Here is a 21,966-nt window from a genome sequence, read left to right on the forward strand (position 1 = left end):
TGGTGATTCTCTTTGTTACCTCATGGTTGTCATACCACAAATTTATCTAGAATATATATTCGTTTCCTCTCTTAGGCCTAAACCTCTTTTACACATAGAGAGCCTCATGGGTTATTGAGGTCAACTTGATGCTACCTATTGTTGTCTTGTTTATATTGACCATCTCGATAACTCTTATTTTGAGAACTTATTTTCTGGCACTGTTCAAAAAAGTTTCTTGGTTGGCATGCATCAAGAGGATTGTATGTTGAGTGGCCTCTTCTTTTGGTTATGTTGAATCTTTGTGCTAAGTTCCCTCTTGCAAATTGATATTTACATATATTGAATTGTGTTTTGATTTACATTTTGTTAGGTTAGTTCTTCACCTCTAATCTTCTTAATCTTTTCATGAGCTTCCTTGATTCAATAACATATTCCATCTCACTTTGTCCATCATAGGCGTGGCATGTAATGTTTCATGAGCATGACTGTGATTTTTATCCATTGCATGAAATGAAATCATACAAGTTCCATATCCCAAACAATTATACCCCACACTAGGTGATAAGTCCTTTTTTGTCCTGAGAAACTCTCTTCCACTTTTGGTTCTCTTTTTTGTCCAATCATACATAGTTGTCTCTTATTCTCTCATCAGTACCAAGGCAAAGATCTAGACTATTTGATGATGTGCATTAAAGTCTCACATTACGATAACTTCTCCTATGTTATTATATGTTGACATGTCCTTTTCAAAATAAAGTATTACAATGCAAGGTGAATTATAGATTCTCTAAACTCTTTTTTTATTCTTATGTGCTAGTTATTTGGATTATCATTTTCTACCTACATATCTCTTTCCTACGACTCTATTACAACAATTATTACACTTCCATGACCCTTTCCTCAATCTAAATTGCTATCTCCATGCAATGCTCGAAGTTTCAAAACTTACATATGTTATGTTCACGTGTTTCAATAAGAACAATTATGCCCTTCCTCTCTAATTTAGACCTTAAACCAAGATATTTCCTCTTTAAAGACAACTTTAATAATTTTAAGCTACCATCAATAAGTGTTCTTGAAGGGCCCACCTTCATATTCACCATACACCTCTTTAACTCTATTCCAGTTTTTCTCTCTACACAAACATGTTTAGATCTACTATATTTCTTTCCATTTTAACTTTATAGCATTTCTTCTTGGCAGAGGACACATACTCTTGAAAGAGAGGTCACACGTTTGAATTCCAACAGGGGTAGAGTACGTGTTGCTTATTTGTAGTACAATCAAGTGGCTTTCACAAGGAGTATGAGGTAGTTCCATACTATTGTCACCATATGTAAACCCCAAAACATGATTGATATCCTAACTATAAAGTACTATTTATTTCCTTTCCTTCCTTCTTTTCATCTAACTACAATGAGATTAAACCTTTGTATATGTATATGTATCTCTAACCCTTTCATTACCATATTCTAAAGGGTTAATAGAACTTGTAACAAAAATGCCATAAATACACTAATAATGGGTATAATTAACTTTACACACCTACAGATCCTAAACAGTATATTGGACGTTGACATTTGCTTTTTGGTTTGTCTCCATATGCAACTTAAGTGGTTGCTAAGGTTCAACTTCTCAATATTGACAATACACATTATGGGAGTTGTTATATATGAAATGGTCAAAACAAAAAAAGAATCATTTCAAAGTATTGCCCTGCTTGAAATGGTCAAAACAAAAAAAGAATCATTTCAAAGTATTGCCCTGCTTGAAATGGTCCAATAACCATCACCTTTAAATCATTAGTAGCTATGGACAAATATCTCAATTGTGCTGCACAAATGAACTGATCATGAATTAAAAATAAATATGATCAACTATTTCTAGTTTTTAGATCACTAATACTAATTATTAGAGGTCGACATTAGAAACATTTATTAATTCACTACTAGTGTTTTTTCGTGAGGGAAGAGTAGAAAAAAGGTTCACATTTTTGGGAACTAGGGGTTTGTTTGGTTGGTGGAAGGTGACGGGAATTGACTTCTTTATAATATTGATTTGAACATTTTTGTGTTTGTTTCAAAATTGACAAAATGGAATTATAATACCAAACTTTTAATTTTGTTTCAAACCCAGATTATCAGACTTCCCACTAGCAACTAGAAATTGAAACTCAAAACCTAGTTATGCTTTTTGAGGAGTGTAGAAAAATTAGATTGGATTATCTTTTGGACTTTGCCTTCAACTCCAAGCTTATGCATAAAAATGTAGCTTTCCACTCATCTTCAACTCAAAAGTCCAAGTAAATTTCTAAAAATAGGAAGAATGAATGAAGATTTGAAAATCTTGATTTGTGATATGAATATTAGGATTTAACTGTGTGATTTTGAGTCAAACTCGATGACCCATATTTCATGAGTAGTGATTCAACATGAATCCATCTCTCATGAGAATAAATGGAACACTTAGCACTCATTGGATCTAGGTGATGCTCACAGGGGTGAAGCACCGGGACTTCCCGGGAGGTCACCCATCCCAGTACTACTCCAGCCTGAGCGCGCTTAACTACGGAGTTTCCTCCTTAGTTAAGCCCAAAGCTTGCAACCCCATTTGCAAAACCTTCACCAAGTGTTGTGCCTTATGAACCATTCATTAGAAAGCCCCTTAAGCTCATCAATTGATAAGTAGGAGATAATTTCCACAGCTAGTCAAATTGTGATATGAATATCAGGATTTAACTGTGTGATTTTGAGTCAAACTCGATGACCCATATTTCATGAGTAGTGATTCAACATGAATCCATCTCTCATGAGAATAAATGGAACACTTAACACTAATTGGATCTAGGTGATGCTCACAGGGGTGAAGCACCGGGACTTCCCGGGAGGTCACCCATCCCAGTACTACTCCAGCCTGAGCGCGCTTAACTACGGAGTTTCCTCCTTAGTTAAACCCAAAGCTTGCAACCCCATTTGCAAAACCTTCACCAAGTGTTGTGCCTTATGAACCATTCATTAGAAAGCCCCTTAAGCTCATCAATTGATAAGTAGGAGATAATTTCCATAGCTAGTCAAATTGTGATATGAATATCAGGATTTAACTGTGTGATTTTGAGTCAAACTCGATGACCCATAAGGGGCTTTCTAATGAATGGTTCATAAGGCACAACACTTGGTGAAGGTTTTGCAAATGGGGTTGCAAGCTTTGGGTTTAACTAAGGAGGAAACTCCGTAGTTAAGCGCGCTCAGGCTGGAGTAGTATTGGGATGGGTGACCTCCCGGGAAGTCACGGTGCTTCACCCCTGTGAGCATCACCTAGATCCAATGAGTGCTAAGTGTTCCATTTATTCTCATGAGAGATGGATTCATGTTGAATCACTACTCATGAAATATGGGTCATCGAGTTTGACTCAAAATCACACAGTTAAATCCTGATATTCATATCACAATTTGACTAACTGTGGAAATTATCTCCTACTTATCAATTGATGAGCTTAAGGGGCTTTCTAATGAATGGTTCATAAGGCACAACACTTGGTGAAGGTTTTGCAAATGGGGTTGCAAGCTTTGGGTTTAACTAAGGAGGAAACTCCGTAGTTAAGCGCGCTCAGGCTGGAGTAGTACTGGGATGGGTGACCTTCCGGGAAGTCCCGGTGCTTCACCCCTGTGAGCATCACCTAGATACAATAAGTGCTAAGTGTTCCATTTATTCTCATGAGAGATGGATTCATGTTGAATCACTACTCATGAAATATGGGTCATCGAGTTTGACTCAAAATCACACAGTTAAATCTTGATATTCATATCACAATTTGACTAGCTGTGGAAATTATCTCCTACTTATCAATCTTGATTTGGCTAAATCGAAAATTGTGGAAAACTCAGATTTCCACAATTCCACAAACCAAACGGAGGTGGAGGAATAAACAGTGGACCCGCGCGTGGACACTATTTCAAACCCTGAGGGGCAAGGGCTTCGGGCTTTAGGGTTTTACGGAGAGATGGAGGCAAGTACAGGACACGAATATCATGTGAGAATTATCAAAGCCGAAGCGGATGGAGTAGCCCCATCGCTACTGGTCTCTGCGCCCAAGAATGGCCCCCAATACCTGTTTAATGTGCCCGAAGGCTTTTCCAGGCTCGTCCTCGAGCACAAGATCAGGCCTTCCGCACGTCTGGCTTCCGTCTTCCTCACTTCTCTTCGTCCTCACTGCGCTGTATGTTTTTCTCTTTCCCATGCTTACTGTCTTCTACCAAGTTTCAACATTTGTACATTTGACCGAATACAAATCTCCATTGTCTGGCATTCATAGTTTATTGGTTAATTCAATTGGAAAGGTGGTATTTTTGTATCAAATTTCCACTGGGCGTACACCTAAGATTAGTAGGTTGGCTAGTTCAAGTTTATTCGAAGAACATTCCTTAACACTACCATTTTGCTGGTCCAATTCAACTTTCAAGTTTTTAAGGAGATAAGTGTGGCTCTGTAAGTTGGGGCATGCTTCACCTAGATTTGGATATCTTTGTTTTACCCAACTCGATTTCTTTGCAAATATCTAGAACATGTTATATGTCTCCCAAGCTCTATCTTCAGTGTGAAATTTTTGATGACTTGTTCCCCGTGGTCATCTAATTTCGATGAGCAGAAACTCTACAAAAACGATAATATTTTTTTTCTTACTAGAATGGAACGCAAAATCTGTGACCAACATATTCATCGGTTCTCATTTATACTGGTCTCACTAACAGCTGATTTTGGGAGCTTCTGCATGTGCCATGAATTCGGCGATGGTGATTTATTTGAAGCCAACGATTGAAATAAAAACAGGGTTTTGCCCTCCTAGAAAGGGGGCTGCTCCCTTACACAATGTTGAATATGGCGAACTCAATATACGAAAAGAAAATCGTAGATAAAAAAAATCTAAAGCCTCCACAATCCATAAGTAGACATGTTAACCCAAAAAATTGTGCACGGGTATTGAAATGCTCTTTTCTAAAATAAAAAGAACTTTTAAAAAAATCGATAGGAAAAGTTTTATATATATAAAAATTGAAATTATTTAGTAAACAAGATAAACACAAATATTTATTGTTATTAACATCCAATTCAAATATATACAATTTTGTTTCTATCTTTATATATTAGATAATAATTATAAAGTACTTAAAGATAATATTACAAGTCTCTTCAATGTGCAAATGTGGAAAAAATGTTCATAATACCATATCGGCTGCCATACCCTAAGATCTAAGGTTATGGGATTTTGGTTTAAAATTATAATGTTGCTAATTTTCAGAGATGACATAGGGACAACTACGAAAATAGTATTGGAATTTTAAATTTAATAATAAAAGTACCGCAAAGTATGTGAAAAGAGGTGTAATTTGCAATTAAAATCAAGTTTTTGACTAAACTCTCTTTGTAGTTTTTGTCCTCTTGCTCGCAAAAGTAAATTGTAAAAATGCTAACTGCAAATAAACTAAGGAGTTCAAGGGGATATTGGGGATGACTGACTTCCTATGAAGCTTTTTAGAGACAATGGACACCCACAAAAGGTAGCAAAATTTGGGATGTGTTATTGGGGGCAGGCACATTCTTTGTACTGTCCTAGATCACCTGTTTTATATTAGTTGATTTACATACAATAATCAGCACAAAACCATTGATTATACAATTTTGTTAGGGTTTTTAATAGACCTCTAGGTCCCACTTTCATTTGAAGATGTTCCTATTGTGAAATTTCAAAATGTAATACACAAAGCTATGTTCCCCCAAGTTTTCGGTACGGGGACGGCAGGGGACGGCGGGACGGGTTTCCAGGACGGCAAATTTTTTTGGCGATTTTGGAGACGAGGGGGACGGGGACGGCTATATATATAGGAAAATTTTAAAATATAGTATATACATTGAAATTTGTAAATATACATGTCATTCATATGAAACTAAGCACAAAGCATGTCATTTAAACATTATAGAACCATAACATACAACATTTGAATGCCATCTATGAAATAATATCCGATTTTAGTGTTTTACTATTTAGTATTTTAGTATCCAATTCTCAAAATGCATATCAATACAATATCAAAGAACACTGAACAATGAACATTAAGTTATTAACGATTTTCAATATCATAAGACTCATAATGATAAGCATGATAAATCATAAATCTGAAAATCAAAATCAAAATATGCCCAAAGCTATAGGCTGCCATAAAGTAATAAGTATCATATAATCAATGTATCATAATCATGTTCATGTTCAACATAAAAAGCAAAACATAGAAAATGAAGCAGACTGCTGCTCCTATTCTGCCTCCACTAATCCATGGCATCAAAATCAGAATCCTCCTCACTGTCATCCTCCACAGGAAGCGTAGTCTCATCTAATGGAACCCCAACCAGTCTTGGTGCTATGTCATCCTCATCTATCTGGGCCACATCCTCAGGCTCAACATCCCATCGCAAAGCTGGTGTCTGCCTATACTCTGGAGTTTGGCGATCGACAAGTTGAAGAGCATGATGCACTATCACTAGCTTCTCTGCTCTTTTAGAGGTAAGTCTATTCCTTTTGATAGAGTGGATATATGAATATGTGGACCAGTTCCTCTCTGCAGCTGAAGAACTAGCAACCTGTGAAAGGAGGCGACCGGCAAGTATCTTTAACTCAGGTGTATCTCTCCCATGCCAAGTCCACCATCCAATAGGATCCCTCTGTGCCAAAACAACTCTATCCAACCTTGCTTGTGGCTTACCCAAGTTTGGGCCACGAAGGTTGGTGAAGTCAAGGAACTGTGCACGAAGAGTAGAGGCATCTTGAGTTGAATACATCTTATCAATAGTTTTTGTGAAGCCATCCAAAACCTCAGGATCATCACATGGGAGGCCCCTTCCACCCAACTGTGCATACCATTTGGGATTTAGAGCAAATGCTGCCATATGAAGCGGGGTATTCATTATGTTCCACCTCTGCGTCACAATAGGCCTAATATGCTCCTCATAAAAGCCCAATGTGGGATCCTTTGCCGCAACAATTCTCTTCATCTTACCCAACATGCTGTCAATAGTCTCATAGATCTCTCCTAAACTAGGAGCATCAGTATCAGCATATCTAATGACTTCAACAATGGGTGCTATGACAGAGCAAATGTATCTGCAAGATCAAAATGCCAACAAAAAAAAAAATCAGAATTAGAATTTTAAGAATTTTAAGATTATTAGTAGGAAAATCAGCAAGCAAAAGACTAATAGTAAATTTAAAAACCAACAACTTACTTCATTGTGGACCACCAACTCTCATCAAGGATCCTTTGCCTCACTGCTTTTCCTTCAGTGGACTTAGAATGAGACCATCGTCCCCACTCTAGATTCACCACCGTCAATTGAAGGGCCTCATACACCTCAATCATCCTCTCCATCAAGATGAAATATGTGCAATACCTATAGCAACAATTAAAAATTAAAAATTTAAACTTAAACATTAATGATTAAAATTTAAAACAAAAAGCATCACATGTAAGTAAACTTATAAATAATTTTTTCAAATAACTTAAAGTTAAAACAAATTAAAAGTAAACTATAGTTATAATTGACATACCTTGTCTTGGCTGGTTTGAGGAACTCCTTCTTAGAGAAGGACCTGAATAGAGCAAGTAAAGTGTGGTGGTTGCAAATAAACATTTGCACTTCTCTAGCTTCTAACACCGCTTGCTTCACCTATTCAATCTTCCCTATGTCCTTCAATGCATTGTTCAAAGAATGAACACATCAAGGGGTCCAAAATATGTGCCTATAAGCACCATCTATCATCAAACCTGCTGGTTTGCACATAGGTGCAGAATCTGTGATAACCTGTACAACATTAGAGGGCCCAATCTCCTCTATGGCATCTCGCAAAATGGTGAACTGAAAATCTGCATCCTTCTTCTTTCCTGAACAATCTATGGCTCTCAAAAAATAAGAGCCAGTAGGGGATGTGACACTGATATTGATGAGTGGTCGATGTCTAACATTGGTCCACCCATCCATCACAATAGAGCAGCCTGTCCTAACCCAAGTGCGTCTCATATCCTCAAATAATAAAGCAACCTTTGAGTACTCTTCATCTAGGATAGTGGTTCGTAGCTTATGCTCACCGGGGGGCACAAATGAGGAATTCATGCTCATAATATCTTTCACCATTTGTTTATAATAAGTGGAACGGGCTGCATTATATGGGATACCATTAGCAACAAAGAATCTACCAATGGATGCCTCACACTTCTTCTTTGTCTGTGCATTAAACATACTTTCCACCGAGCCCTTCTCACTATTACTTATCTTTCTCTTCCCTCTAGACCCACTAGGGCTGCCGCTAGTACCAATGGCGGATGAAATATGCCTAGATGATTGTGAGGGAATGGATGGTGATGTCACTGTCAAATTTTGCCCCTCCATTTCAGCCTCTAAGTGCAATCTTTGACATTCTAATTTTTGTTCATCGGTTAGGTTAGGACAAGCTTTGACTCCTTGGCATGTAACACTTAAAAAATGTGACTTCACTCTTGTATAGTTGCCTCTAAAATCATCAAGACAAACATGACAATCCCACACCTTAGTCCCTCCCGAATTCTTTTTATCTTTTGGCCTAGGTGTGACATATTGGAGAAGAGGTTTTTTCCTATTGAAAGGACCTTTTGCAAAATTCTTCATAATGTCAGAAGGGCATTTAAACAAATCAGCTTTAGGATTGGGTTTTTGCCTAGTGTCACTACTAACAACATCGACCTCTACATTTTCTTCTTCACTACTACTACTTGTACTCCTACTGCTGCTCATTGTGTTTAAATATGCAATTGAATAGATATATGAGCTGAAACAATGAAAAAAAAAAAAAATCAGACTTTGCAAGCTACAAATTTATTAAAAAAATGATAGATGAAAGCACAAAGAGTTTTATACTTACTTGGTGGACAAAATAGAAGATCAAACCCTTGGTCAAGCTCTTGGAAGCAAAACTATTACCTCCTCTACTTGCAAAATGAAAACTTTAGCCGGCTGCAACATAAAATGAAAACCAAAGAATGGTTAAAACAATTTAAATGTGTTGAGTTATATACATTTTAGGGTTTTTGGAGGAGTGGGGCCCACTAGCCGACCAAAAAAGACACAACAAATGTTTTTTTAATTTTTATTTTTAATGTTTTGAGCTTGCAAAAAAGGGGGACGGCCGGTCGTACCCGGTACGGTCGGGGGACGGCTAGACGTCCCCTTTTCGTACCGGGGACGGCTGGTCGTCCCCCTTTTGTCCCCCCCACGTCCCCAAGTTTCGGGGACGTCCCCTGCAAAAAAAGGGAACTTGGGGACGGCTGGGGGACGTCCCATATCCGTCCCCCCGTCCCCGTCCCCGAAACGGGGGGTTTTAGGCTGGGTACGCGTCCCCGGGGAACATAGACACAAAGATAACAATGGCAATTATTCTGACCATAGAAATCTTCTTATAGACATAAAAAAGGCTTTTTTCCTCACAAATTTCATGATTATGATGCATATTAGAATTGGATAAAGATTTGAGCTTAGACACAAGGTATTTAAATTTTTAGTAAAGAATTTGATGCAACCAAAGAAAAAAGAATATTTAGAATTAAAATGCCTAGATTTCATCGAAAGGGTTAGAGCATAAAACAATCAAATCCCTCGGGACCCAATCCCATACAAATCAACAAAAGTTTTCTTTCTATTGTAAAAAGGTTGGTTACAATTGAAACAAATTTAAAACAGAGACTTTGCTTATTATGCAGGGAATCATGTGAGCCGAGACAAAAATGTTGGAGCAAAGAAGAATTGACATCAAAAAGAGAGTTGAGGAGATCCAATGAAGAATTAGAAAATAAGGCGGGTTATGGGAAAGTAAGCATGTTAGAGCCACAATTTGAAGTAATTGTTTTAACATTTATGATTGTTTGGTTCGAGTTTGTTGACATTGTTAGATCAACAGCTAATGCAAAGGAATTTGGAAATGCTCACATTGACTTGAATAATAAATAATGAATTTGGAAGATGACTTTTCAGAATTAGGCTAGGATGAATGGTCTAAACAAGAGATTGATTTTTAAATACGACAACAACATTAATTTCCAAGATTTCCACTAGGTTGCAGACAATCCAATTTTTGGGATGGATGCAAAGAGGTTTGTCTACTCGGGTAACCTACTTTTTGAAATGGGCACAATGACAACTCTTGATTCAAGTCTTGCAAACTCTGATAATATCAAAGTAGTGCAATAGAATTTGAATAATGAAATGTTTTTGCATTAAGTACACATGAGGAAGTGAGAAGTTGTAGAGATAGAGCATAGAGTACAGTTGGGTGTGACATTGGAAACTTTGTGGGGTAATATGGATTTTAAGCAAAATTGTTTGAAGAAAGAAAAAGTTATTAAGAAACCACGTGAGCAAGACTTACTAATGGATAGGTAATCAACAAGGTAAACTAAATAAACTACATTTATTGAAAGATCCAAATTATTTCCTAGATTGATTTGAGATCCCAATACTTCTTTAACGATTCAACCAAGTAGAGATTTTTTGTAGCATCCTAGTTGTGATTGCTCAAGTGCAAGTAATCTTGGCAAGGGTAGACTCTAATGTTCCTCTTTTTAAAAAGTAAATCAAGTTGAAGCCCAAAATGGCTGTAGCTGGTTTTGGACATTTTATAGTGAGGAAGAGGATTAAAATTATATTAAAGATGGCCTCACATGAAGTGAAAATATAAAATGAAGTCTTTTACTATGAAAGTTTATTCTAAATAACTCCTCTTAAATATCAATCAAAGGGTTATGACATTTTTGTTAAGATAGGTCAAGCAATTAGAAGAGAGGAATGATTAAGCATTCGATTTTTTGATTTCCACCTTTTAAATTTTTTTTTATTGGGTCGATGAGCTTCAAGATTTTTGATGCCATAAATGTGGGACCTCATCTTGGGCATGGACACATAACATCAACAACATGAACAAAAATAGTTGAGATTTGTGAGTACAAGAGCAACTAGGGCATAAAGCCCGTGAGCACACTAACCTAACAAGAGAATAGGGCATAGTTTGCAAAACAAAGTACTTGGCATGAACACTAACAAGAAATCAAGGTTCAAACCTACGAGCACATTGGATTATTAAATGGTATAAAGCTTGCGACCATAGTGTAGCAAAGATTTGAACCTAGGTGGCAACAACAACAGTGCTACCATAGATTGCATACTCAGAATTAGAGTGTAGCCGGCAAGCCCAAATATTTTGAACTTAGCAAAAACTTCTTAAAAACCTAGCAATGTGAGTACTTAAATTTTTTTTTTGATAGGTTACCTTTAATATTTTATTAAATAGAAGTAAAGATTTACAATTTTTAGGCTATTCACGCTTGGCAAAGAATTGAACATCTTGACACTAAGCCACTACAACTATTCCCCCACACCCCATATGCATTTGACAAAATGGGCACGAGTACCCAAAACAAAAAGCAACACCCTTACATTCAATGTTATCTCCTACAACAAAAAGACGACACAGTATAACCAAAACACAAACGTTGACCCCTATTCACTTGAATCACTTAGTTGCATCTTCTTTGGTGAAATTTGGGATGCCATGACCAACCCCCATCCCCTGCACCTTGCCCTTGCTTTCAAGTCCCCGAGGGTGCTTCGAGCCTGCTATGGTAGCACTATCCTTTGCCTCCACTGTCAAGTCAATCCACATACCCGCCATTGCTCCTTCCCTTGTGGTTGCCCATGCAATTTGGTGTTTCAGAGATTCCTCTAGCATCCTCATGCTCTTGCGTGGAGTCGACTTCATAAAGTCCCTTTGAACACCCTCTTTGAACCACATTGTTTCCTCCAGGAGCGAAGTCGCCTTCCTCCACCCACGCGCCGCTTTCAGAGCATGACCATGTGTTGGACTTGATTGTCACCCCCCCAATCAAACGCTAGGGGCCTTGACCCATGTCCAAGCCGACTCCCAAAACAACTTTGTCGATGATGTGGCCAATCCCCAATAGCCATTACGGGTCCATGCAAATAGCCACAACCCATCGTACTTCCTCCTTGGATTCACCCACCATTAAGGCTAATGCCACAAAAAGAGATGCGATATCTAGATTTGACCTACACCACCAAAATGTGTCGAGTTACTCCAGACGAAAAATCTCAAAGACACCAATCAAGAATTTCTTATCCTCAAACAAGAAGATGTTCTTCAACCTTCTCATTGAAATCCTCCCTTCATACAATTGCGTTTGGTTGTCCGATTCCAAAGCAAAATTAGCTTCCATCTTTAAAATGTTAACAAAGCCCTCTTCTGTCTTACACAAATCCAGTGCCCCTTTATCTCTCTTTTGAAATCTCTGGAAGCACAAACTGCGAAGGACCGATTTATGATTCCAAAACCACTGCCACGTGCAAAGAGGAAAATCTTAATAATTGCTCATTCAACTCGAGCCTGATTAGTCATCATTAAAAAGGTGGTCACTCATGGGTGGGAAAAAAAATACCACTTCCAAATTCCTAAATCATCAACTTAAAAAGGATGCCTAAGGTCTTCAAATTTTTTATATTGGCTCTCCAAAGAGCCATCCACGCCCAAATTTACCAACTTATCTACCAAGTTGTTGGCCTCCCGATAGGTATTGGAGATTTTGAAATCGTCAAATTTTTGTAGTAGCCTCTTGATTTGGCTTATGTGCTTTTCAAGATACCATGACTCTATTCTTCCTTGCTTGATTCCATTGACTATGATCTCGGAGCCTCATTCCAAATGCACTCTTTTAATACCAAGCTTAGTTCCTAAGGCGAGAGCCTCTTTGGCTGCTTCACATTCTGCCACATTATTGGTGCCATTCCTTAGACGTTTTGCCGCGAAGGCTAAGATGTTTCCCTCATGGTCCTGTGCTATGCACCCACAACTCGATGGCCCAGGGTTTCCTCTTGCTGCCCCATCAAAATTAATCTTTATCCACCCCTCCTCTGGCGGTATCCAATAGCACTCTTCTCTTTTATGAGAAGGATCAACCCTTGAAAGCCTATTAATGGGCCAAAAATACTTAAATTTCTTATCAAAATACATTTTTTATCAAAAAATGTAAATTTTTAGAAATGAGTCTAAAAACCATGAGGAAGTATCTCCTGTTAAATTTGATTGTTCAATGCACATGAATTACAAAATGGCATGATCATATGAAGTTGGATAGTGGACCTGGATTCAATAGCTAGCAACTAGCTAATAACTACAATGAATTTAAGATGATTGTATTTGAAAATCATCTTTATAAATTTTATGTATGGGCAACTTAGCTATTACGAGTGGAGAGAACAATATCACGTAAACGTACCTCTTCCAATTTCCACACATTGGCCTTGATTCTCCTCCTTGTGATCATTCTGCCAAGGACTTCAGCCAACAAGATGAAAAGGAATGGTGAAATTAGGTTTCCCTGACAAATTCCCCTTGAAGTGGTGAAGAAGCCTTGCAGACTTTCGTTGACCTTGATTCTCCTCCTTCTGATCATTCTGCCAAGTACTTACAGCCAACAAGATGAAAAGGAATGGTGAAATTAGGTTTCCCTAACAAATACCCCTTGAAGTGGTGAAGAAGCCTTGCAGACTTTCGATGTCTAGGATATCTACATGATATTCCAAAATCAGTCCTTCGATCCATTCAACCCAAGAATCTTCAAACCCAAACTTCTTCAACACCTTAATAAGAAACCCTCTATCTGCCTTGTCATAAGCTTTTCGAATATCCAGTTTCACAAATATTTTCCTCATCTAACTAGATCTGATGGAATGGATTGCCTCATGTGGTATTATGATATCATCTGCATTGATCTATTGGGTGTGAACCCACTTTGTTCTAGGGACATTAATTTATCCAAGACCTTTTTCAATTTGTTAGCTACAACTTTCTTGATGATTTAATAACTTGTGTTAGAAAAGGAAATAGGGTAGCATTCCTTAAAGGATTCAACTTTCCCTTTCTTGGGGATCAAACCAACAAGGGAGTTCTTAAAGTCTTACATCACTAAACCTTTGGATCCTGACTCCTTAACCACTTCCAATAGGTTATCTTTGAATACACCTTAAACTTCTGGTAGGAAAATGCTTGAAATCCGTTTGGGCTTGGTGCTTTGTTACCATCAAGACCAAAAACAACCTCCTTAAATTCCTTCTATTTGATTGGTTCTTGCAACATTCTACTATTACCACTGATGGTAGTGGCAGGATCACATACAAAACCTCCTCTTGAACCGCCTCTTGGGCCTTGTCATTTGCAAGCCATAAATTAGAAAAGTTATTAACAACCTCTCTGTTTGATGATCGCCATATCAATTTGTTAATATTCTCTTTGTCATCTTGATGGAAGAGATTCGGTTGAGGGATCTTTTGGCCTTTATTGAAATGTGAAAAAAACCTAGTATTTCAATCTTGTGCTTTTAGCCTTAGTTATTGATTCTCTGCTAAAATGGTCGAATGCTGGTTCTGATGCGTCCGGATGCTTGGGTGCGTTAGGATGCACAAAGATTGAAAGGTTCAATCTCCTTAACTTCCCTTTGAGGTATGAGACTATAAGTTCAACTCTAACCCCTGAAATATGCAATAATTGAGCCCTTTTCCAATTGCTTCACATTTCACATACAATGAGAAAACCTCTATTTCATAAATCATAAACAAATTCCTTCCATACCTGTAATTTGCGTCAAACAAAGACCACTCCATTATGAATTGTTGTAGGAGTCTCCAAAGGCTTTGGGGGAGGTGGAGTTAAGTCCATCGACCACCATTCCTTCTTCTCCAAAGGCTTAAAAGTGCTCTTCAACCCATTTAATTTTTTGTAGCACCATTGATTTCTTTTGTCTACCCTTCTTTAGTTGTTTCCCTTATTGAAATCCTTCAAAAAAAGGACCACCACACCTTTTTAGAGGCTCCCAAGCCCAACGAGGTGGTCGCCATGGGAGTCTTCAACCTCTCCTTCCTATGTCTTACCCAACAAAATGATCACGACGTCCGCCTCCATCGTCCCTTGCAGTAATCCTAACCACTTCATCGTCTTCCTTATATTTGCAATTATGCATTTTACTTTGTTATCTAATTATTTTATCAATAATATTTATAAACCGTCACCCGAATTATATATTACTGACTTATAACTCATGGGACCTAAAATAAGTGTCATCATTTATGTTTCTTTGATTGCAGGCTATTCGAGGGATAAAATTGTAAACAAATGTTCATGAAATAAATTATAATGCTAAAGTATTATTTATTATTTGCTTTCTAATCTTTAATCATCTAGTTTTTACTAGGTTCCCTAAATCTCCATATTTCTTTACAAGATGGATGATGGTAAAAAGATGGACAATTTATGGATACATAGGACACAGGGTCCAAATCAAGGAGATGTCAAATGTAGCCATTGCCCTAAGGAAATGAATGGGGGCAAAAGTTGATTGAAATATCACCTTGCAAAGATTTGAAGTAATGATATAACATTGCGTGATGATTGATCGTGTGTGGGAGGCTTTGGCAAGCCTTGAATCATTCGCACAAAAGAAGGCAACAAAAATGAGGACATCAAAGGTTATGAAAACCTCTATTGGGGATTTTAGTTGTACAGGGTCATGAACAGGTACAAGGGCTTTTTCTATTGGGCCACAAGTACGAGGATTGGGAAATGTGGGTTGGCATATATCAAACTTTTGGGTTCCATGTAACTCTCTTGGTGCTCAACCCGAATCGCAAGGCACTATATGGAACAAAGAGATGCATGCAAGGACAAAGATGGCAATTGTAAGATTTTGGTACTACAACTATATTCCCTTCAATGCTTTATGTAGTCCATATTGGGATCAATTGGTCATTGCAATAATTGTGTTTGGTAAGGGGTTTAAGCTCCCAACTTCCTATGATGTGAGTGGACTTTTGTTAAAGGATGAGGTCCAAATTATTCATCAACTTGTGGTCGTGGTGCTAGCTGACATAATGATGGGTTGGTGGAGGTGTATCCTCAATCCTGACTGTTATTGAGCGGACACTCTAACACCAGGATGCTCGGGTGGCAAGACCAAAATGGTACATGTGCCTTATCTTAAGAGTGAGGGCCATTCTTAGTAGAGAATGAGAAGATTAAAATGGGTCCAAATGTCGAGGCTTGCGCAATCCAAACCAGCTCCTATAACCTTGATGAGATGTTATCTAAAACCCTGATGATGGCTAAATATTTCTTTTCAGTTGAATGTTCCCAGCATTTACTTATGCAATTATATTCCTGTTTATATGAAATGGCAGTAGTATTTTGTTATCTATTTTTGAACTTGAACTGAAGGAAAACAAGATCGTAAACCATGATCCTTTCTGATGTTGAGTAAACGACAAGATCATTTTGTGCTCCAGTATGGAATAAACAAACTTGCATAATTGAAACTATCAATGCTTAGATGTAATTTTTTTTCCTTGAAACAATTACACTGATGAGATGGGCATGAAAGCCTAGGTCACACAAATGGAAAAGATAAACTTCCAAATATTTACAGATGAATGATGAGCTAATCGATAAGAATCTTATGAGAAATTGTTTCAGATGCTTATGATCTTGATTATATGTATGATGATCTTGCACAGTATATCATGTTTTTACCCTTTGACACATTGCTATACATGTATAATACACATGTGATGTTGACTTTACATACCGAGCTGTTGTATATTGTTTTGGAGATAAAGTGTATATTCTATCATGAGATGATTATTCGAATGAAATGTTATTATGATTAAGATGGGCATGAAGGCCGAGGTTACATAAATGGAAAACATGGATCTATTAACCTTTTTCAGGCGACCTGTAAATTTACAAGGATGATCTACTCATTAATGAGTGCCATATACCAGATGGTATGTATAAGTGACTTAAATTATGATCTAGAACTTGCTAGTTGAAGAATTCCAATTTTGAATACTTATCTTACTCTCAGTTATTGAACCCTGAAATTCTCTTAAATGAAGATATCAATACGGGAATCAAACTAATGTTATGGTGAGTGTCTACATGAGTATGACAAGAATATGAAAGAGAATATCCTACAACATGATCAACTCAACTGATGTTGAGATGACCACAAGTACGGTAAAGTGAACTTAGGTGAGTATGTATTTAATTTTATGATATCATGCAAGTATCTTTCTGGAAACATTGAAGTAAAAATGGACCTTGAGTTTTGATCATGATTTAGATTTTGATTCAATTTTGAAAAGAAGTGATATCACGATGCTATATATACATCTTGTATTTGAAATATTCTTTTAGTGTCTAAAATTGCAGAGATCACCAAGGATGATGAAACACAAAGGGGAATGGTACGTTATATTTCAAATTTTAAATACTCCTTTTGCTTGTTACAATTTCAAGTTTATCGAGGACGATGAAACACAAGGGGAATGCTATGTTACATCCCAATTTTTGACCTAATTTAAAATATAGCCATTGTGGTTCACATGAAGTCATTTGACAGATAAATTTGTTATAATCTCGCAAAATGGTAAGATGGTTAGTCGTTATAATTATTTATCACGAATTCATGGAATTGAATAGGTGGTTAGCCGTTTTGATTATTTATGATTAAATAACTTGTTATGGTAATATGATTTAACTGTGGAGAATTTCCTTGTAGGAAGCACGTCGAAGGGGTGGAAGCATTGTCAAAAAAGAATTAGGCACAGGAGCATCACCATCACTGAGCAAATGGGTTGAGAACCTAGCGACTTGAACATCAGGATACAATCGATGAAACCACATGAGCTATTAAATAAATAATTTAAAACATAAAATAATGTAATTAAAATAATTTAATATAATACGTACCTCAAAATATGTTAAATGATCTTTCACCTTATTATTATAATAGATATGCACACATAGATATAAAAATGAAGTGACACCATCATATTATTTTGTTATAATAAAATGATGCCGCCTCACCAATATATTTACAAGTACGTATATAAATATAAATCATCATAATTTTTGAATTATAACCTTCCAACTCTTTTTCCATCTTTTATTCTTTTCTTGTTTGAAAATCGATTGAACACTTTGTGTTTTTTATTTGACAAATATTCTTTAAGTTACGGAAGCTAAGGAGTCACGTCTTTTCCTTTTTAATAGTCACGAGTGAGAAATGGAGATATCTCTTTTATTTTTTCAGACCCCCAACTTCTATTTCCCAAGTATCTGTGTTTGACATTATTTCCAAACACTCGACTTCTATGATACAAGCATATGACTTCCATCTATCCCATAGAATGCCTAAGTTACAATCTGATATATCTCTTTTCAGCTTAGCGTTGTCAATCTCCTTTCTTATTGAATACTATATACCTTTCCGGCTGAGAAACGTGACTGAAAATCACCTTGTGGGTTTCGCTTGAGGATCGTTCAAGAAGAGAATTGAATCATTATTCTTTGACAGGGCTCCAAACCTTTACAGAAATATATCAGGTTATGTGGTCCATCAACCTCAAGCAATTTATGGATTTATTTATCAGCTACTCTTGTAAATCAAAGTTCTTAGCAGTAGGCAGTGGTAATATATCCATCATGTTTAAGAACCATTAATTGACTCACTTAAAGAGTTGTTATCCATAGTAATAAAGTATCCATGACACAGAGTCGTATTTCTTATGCCTTTGATAATCAGAACCAAATGTTATTTGCTGCAAGATTTAAAGAACATGCTCTTCTGAATCATAGAATGTGATAAGCTGGAAGTACATAATCAATCATGTTCCATGCATAGCTGTATACTTCTTATCATTTCCTACTGGTTTCCAATTTCCTTAACAGCTAAACTGTAGTTATAATCATCAGATAGAACCTCTTTAGAAAGAGTTATTGAAGATGCAATAAAATCATGATTTAATTATACAATTTGGAAATAAGAGTCAATGATATTTCTGCTAGTTTTAAAGAACATATTCTTTCAAGTCACAGTTTGTGATAAGCTGGAAACATATAATAATCTTTTACCAGTTAAGGATCAATAGAAAGAGCGGGTTGCTCTGAGATTCAAACACCTGAGACTCACCCGACTGTATAGCCAAGGAAAATGGTGAAGAGGTGAGAAAGGAATTTGCAATATCAAGAAACAGAATTAGTTATGACATACAATGCTTATCATTCTTAAAAAGAAACATTTAATAGCTCATGCATGATCGTGTTTATTGTATTCTCTTGCTGTCAAGACAAGTGGTGTGATTAGATATCAGGATGCCTAGTGGATGACAAGATGTACCATGTCTATTCCGGGTAGGGAGGGCCTTTTTCGTTAGAGATTGTGTGGGGATAAGTTGTGGTCCGAGGTTGGGTGGTTAAGCCTTTGACAATGTTTCACCTCTCTAGAAGTTGTCGGATGTGCAATAGACAAAGATAAGCTATGCATTCAAACCTTTGTTGAAAGCAATTCTTATCGTCAATATAATTGGCAACCAGTTAGATCAGTTGATCTTCTAACTGAATATGGAATACATCTATAGGATTGTTAATTTAGTTTTTCATATATAAGAATAATGATTATGAGCATATCTTCTAATTTTATGTTAATGCCACAGTTTAGCAAATCTGAAGGAAAGGAATGATACAGTGGTATCCGAAGCCCTAAATGATACAGTGGTATTTGGAACCCTAAATGATACAGTGGTATTTGATGCCCTAAATGATCCAATAGTAATTGATGCTCTAAATGATACAGTGGTATCTGAAGTCCTAAGTGATACGGTGGTATTTGATGCCCTAAATGATTGAATGGTAATCAATGCCCTAATTGATACAGTGGCATGTGATGCCCTAATTGATATAGTGTTATTTAATGGTAATCATCATTTGATTTTGATATAGCAGTATTGGATGGTAGTAGTCATTTGATAATGTTATAGTCTAAGTTGTTGGATTCGTTCCCTTTTGCTCGGATTCGGGTTCGGGTCTGCATGGGTCTGGATTCGCCCACGGGTCTGCTGTGGGTCCGAGCTGGGTCCTTAGTTTGGATTGTGGGCTCGCTCGGGTCCTTGTTGGAGCGAACCTAGACAAACCCACAACGAACCCAAGAGGACCTAGGGCTAAAACAACTTTAAAGAGTGTGTTTTTTTGTTTTTTTTCTTATGTACCTCTAAAAGGAACTTAATAAAAGATATTTCACTCATCTAATCTCTTATGTTGAGGAGGAGGAGGATGATATAGCAGCATATTGGACTAGTGGAACTAGTTTGGGTTCTAATGATGAGGATCTAGATATAGTTGCAGTTGAGGATGAAGCCATTGATCCCTCATTTTATGATGATCCATTTGACCCTTGAAGGGCATTTGATACGATGATTATTGATAAATTACTAAATATTTGTCATCTATCATGATGTTTCAAACTTTATTATTTGATGAACTAGTCTATGTTTTGCAATTTAGTAATTCAATGTATAATTTTCTTTACGATCATGAAGATCGATTAATGAGCGAGTATTTAATGTTTATCGTTGACATTTGGCATTGATCAATGATCAAGCAACAATTATTCATATTGTGAAATGACTTTGTTTGGCAACTATGCATGTTTCTCTTATATATATATATATATATAGACACTCACGAACCCACCCACGAACCCAAATGGGAAATTTTTTTTTTGCCTGAACCCATGAACTTGAACCTCAAACTTGAATCCGTCCACGAACCCGAATCAGCAACTTAGGTTATAGTGGTATTTGTGAACTAACCTAGGTGGTTGCAGAAGTATCCCTAGATTGATTTCGATCTCGAATTCCATGGTGTGTAGATTTTAATTTCCTTAGTAAATTTATTGATGGTGTTTTTTTTCTAGATATTAGTTATGAGTTTTCCGTTTAAGTAATTGTAATTGTTAAATCTCATTCACATGAACATAACTGATATAATTGTCTTCCTATGAAAATGAAGTAATAACTGTATTTCTTTGAATATGCATGTTGTTAATTAAGACCCGCTAAAACTGGATGTTACATATCATTTATGTTGTAATGTGATTCTATGTATACCAGGCTATTGTTGTATTTCATTGATCTCTGGTTTTATGCAATCCTGTGCAATCCATGTATGGCATATTAACACTTCCATATTTGGCATGTAAACACTTCCATATCTGGCATATAGATACTTCCATTTCTGACTTGTAAGCACTTACATATTTGACATATAATTTATAAACACCTTCATATTTGACGGATAAACACTTCCACACTTTCGACATAACAACGCAGTTTATGATTTCTACTTCTAGTTTTCATTGATACCGAAACTTGATATGTATTCAGAATTGTAGTGTCATGGAGAATGACATTGATATGTATTGAAGTCATTGTTATTCAGATGCTGCACTTGGTTTTAGTATGATTATATGTTAATCTGCTAAATTTTAATTGCTATGTTTTAAACTCAATACTTCGATTAATATATGATAAAATTTAGATATCTCAAATCAGTACATGTTCTGCAAATTTGGTGTATATGTGTGTGTTTTAAGAATATATTAAAAAATTATACAGTTTCAAATATTTGATAAAAGTGCCGATTTATTGACAATTCCAAGTTTTTCAATTTTTTTGGGCAGGCCAAGTTATTGCCGAGTCTGAGTTTTTCAGCCTTGGTTGAAGCAATATTCTTTTGAAGCAGGTGGTTCCATGGAATAAAAAAATGTGAAAAACTTTAGATTCTGGAATATACGTAGTTGATCTGCAATAAGCATTGGATAATCCAGTACATAAGTTATCAAAACAGATGCTATACTAATTTAATGGGAAATGAATACAAAAGTTTCAATTCCATATTTTGTTCTATGGGAAAACAGTTCCTGAAATGTAGACTAGAGTTGAGAAGAGCAAATGACAATATAATGAAGAATGCAGGTATGAGTTAAAAGTATGCAAATAGCGATTGAAATG

At 36.5% G+C, this 21,966-nt stretch overlaps 1 protein-coding gene across 2 annotated transcripts in view; it reads left to right on the forward strand.

The window, feature by feature from the left end:
* The first annotated feature begins 3,851 nt into the window (after positions 1-3,851).
* The window catches only part of LOC149575773 (uncharacterized), a 37,915-nt gene continuing 19,800 nt past the window's right edge, over positions 3,852-21,966 (forward strand). Inside the window, exon 1 of one of the 2 annotated variants that reach the window (XM_089815561.1) lies at positions 3,852-4,198. In XM_089815561.1, the coding sequence (XP_089671687.1) occupies positions 3,983-4,198 (216 nt within the window). In that variant the 5' untranslated portion in view covers positions 3,852-3,982. The remainder of the gene's footprint in view (positions 4,199-21,966) is intronic. The other variant, XM_089815562.1, reaches the window with a different exon arrangement.

This window comes from Cupressus sempervirens, chromosome 2 (genome assembly GCF_028749045.1).
Source record: "Cupressus sempervirens isolate cs-2001-9-10 chromosome 2, ASM2874904v1, whole genome shotgun sequence".
Classification (NCBI taxonomy): Eukaryota; Viridiplantae; Streptophyta; class Pinopsida; order Cupressales; family Cupressaceae; genus Cupressus; species Cupressus sempervirens.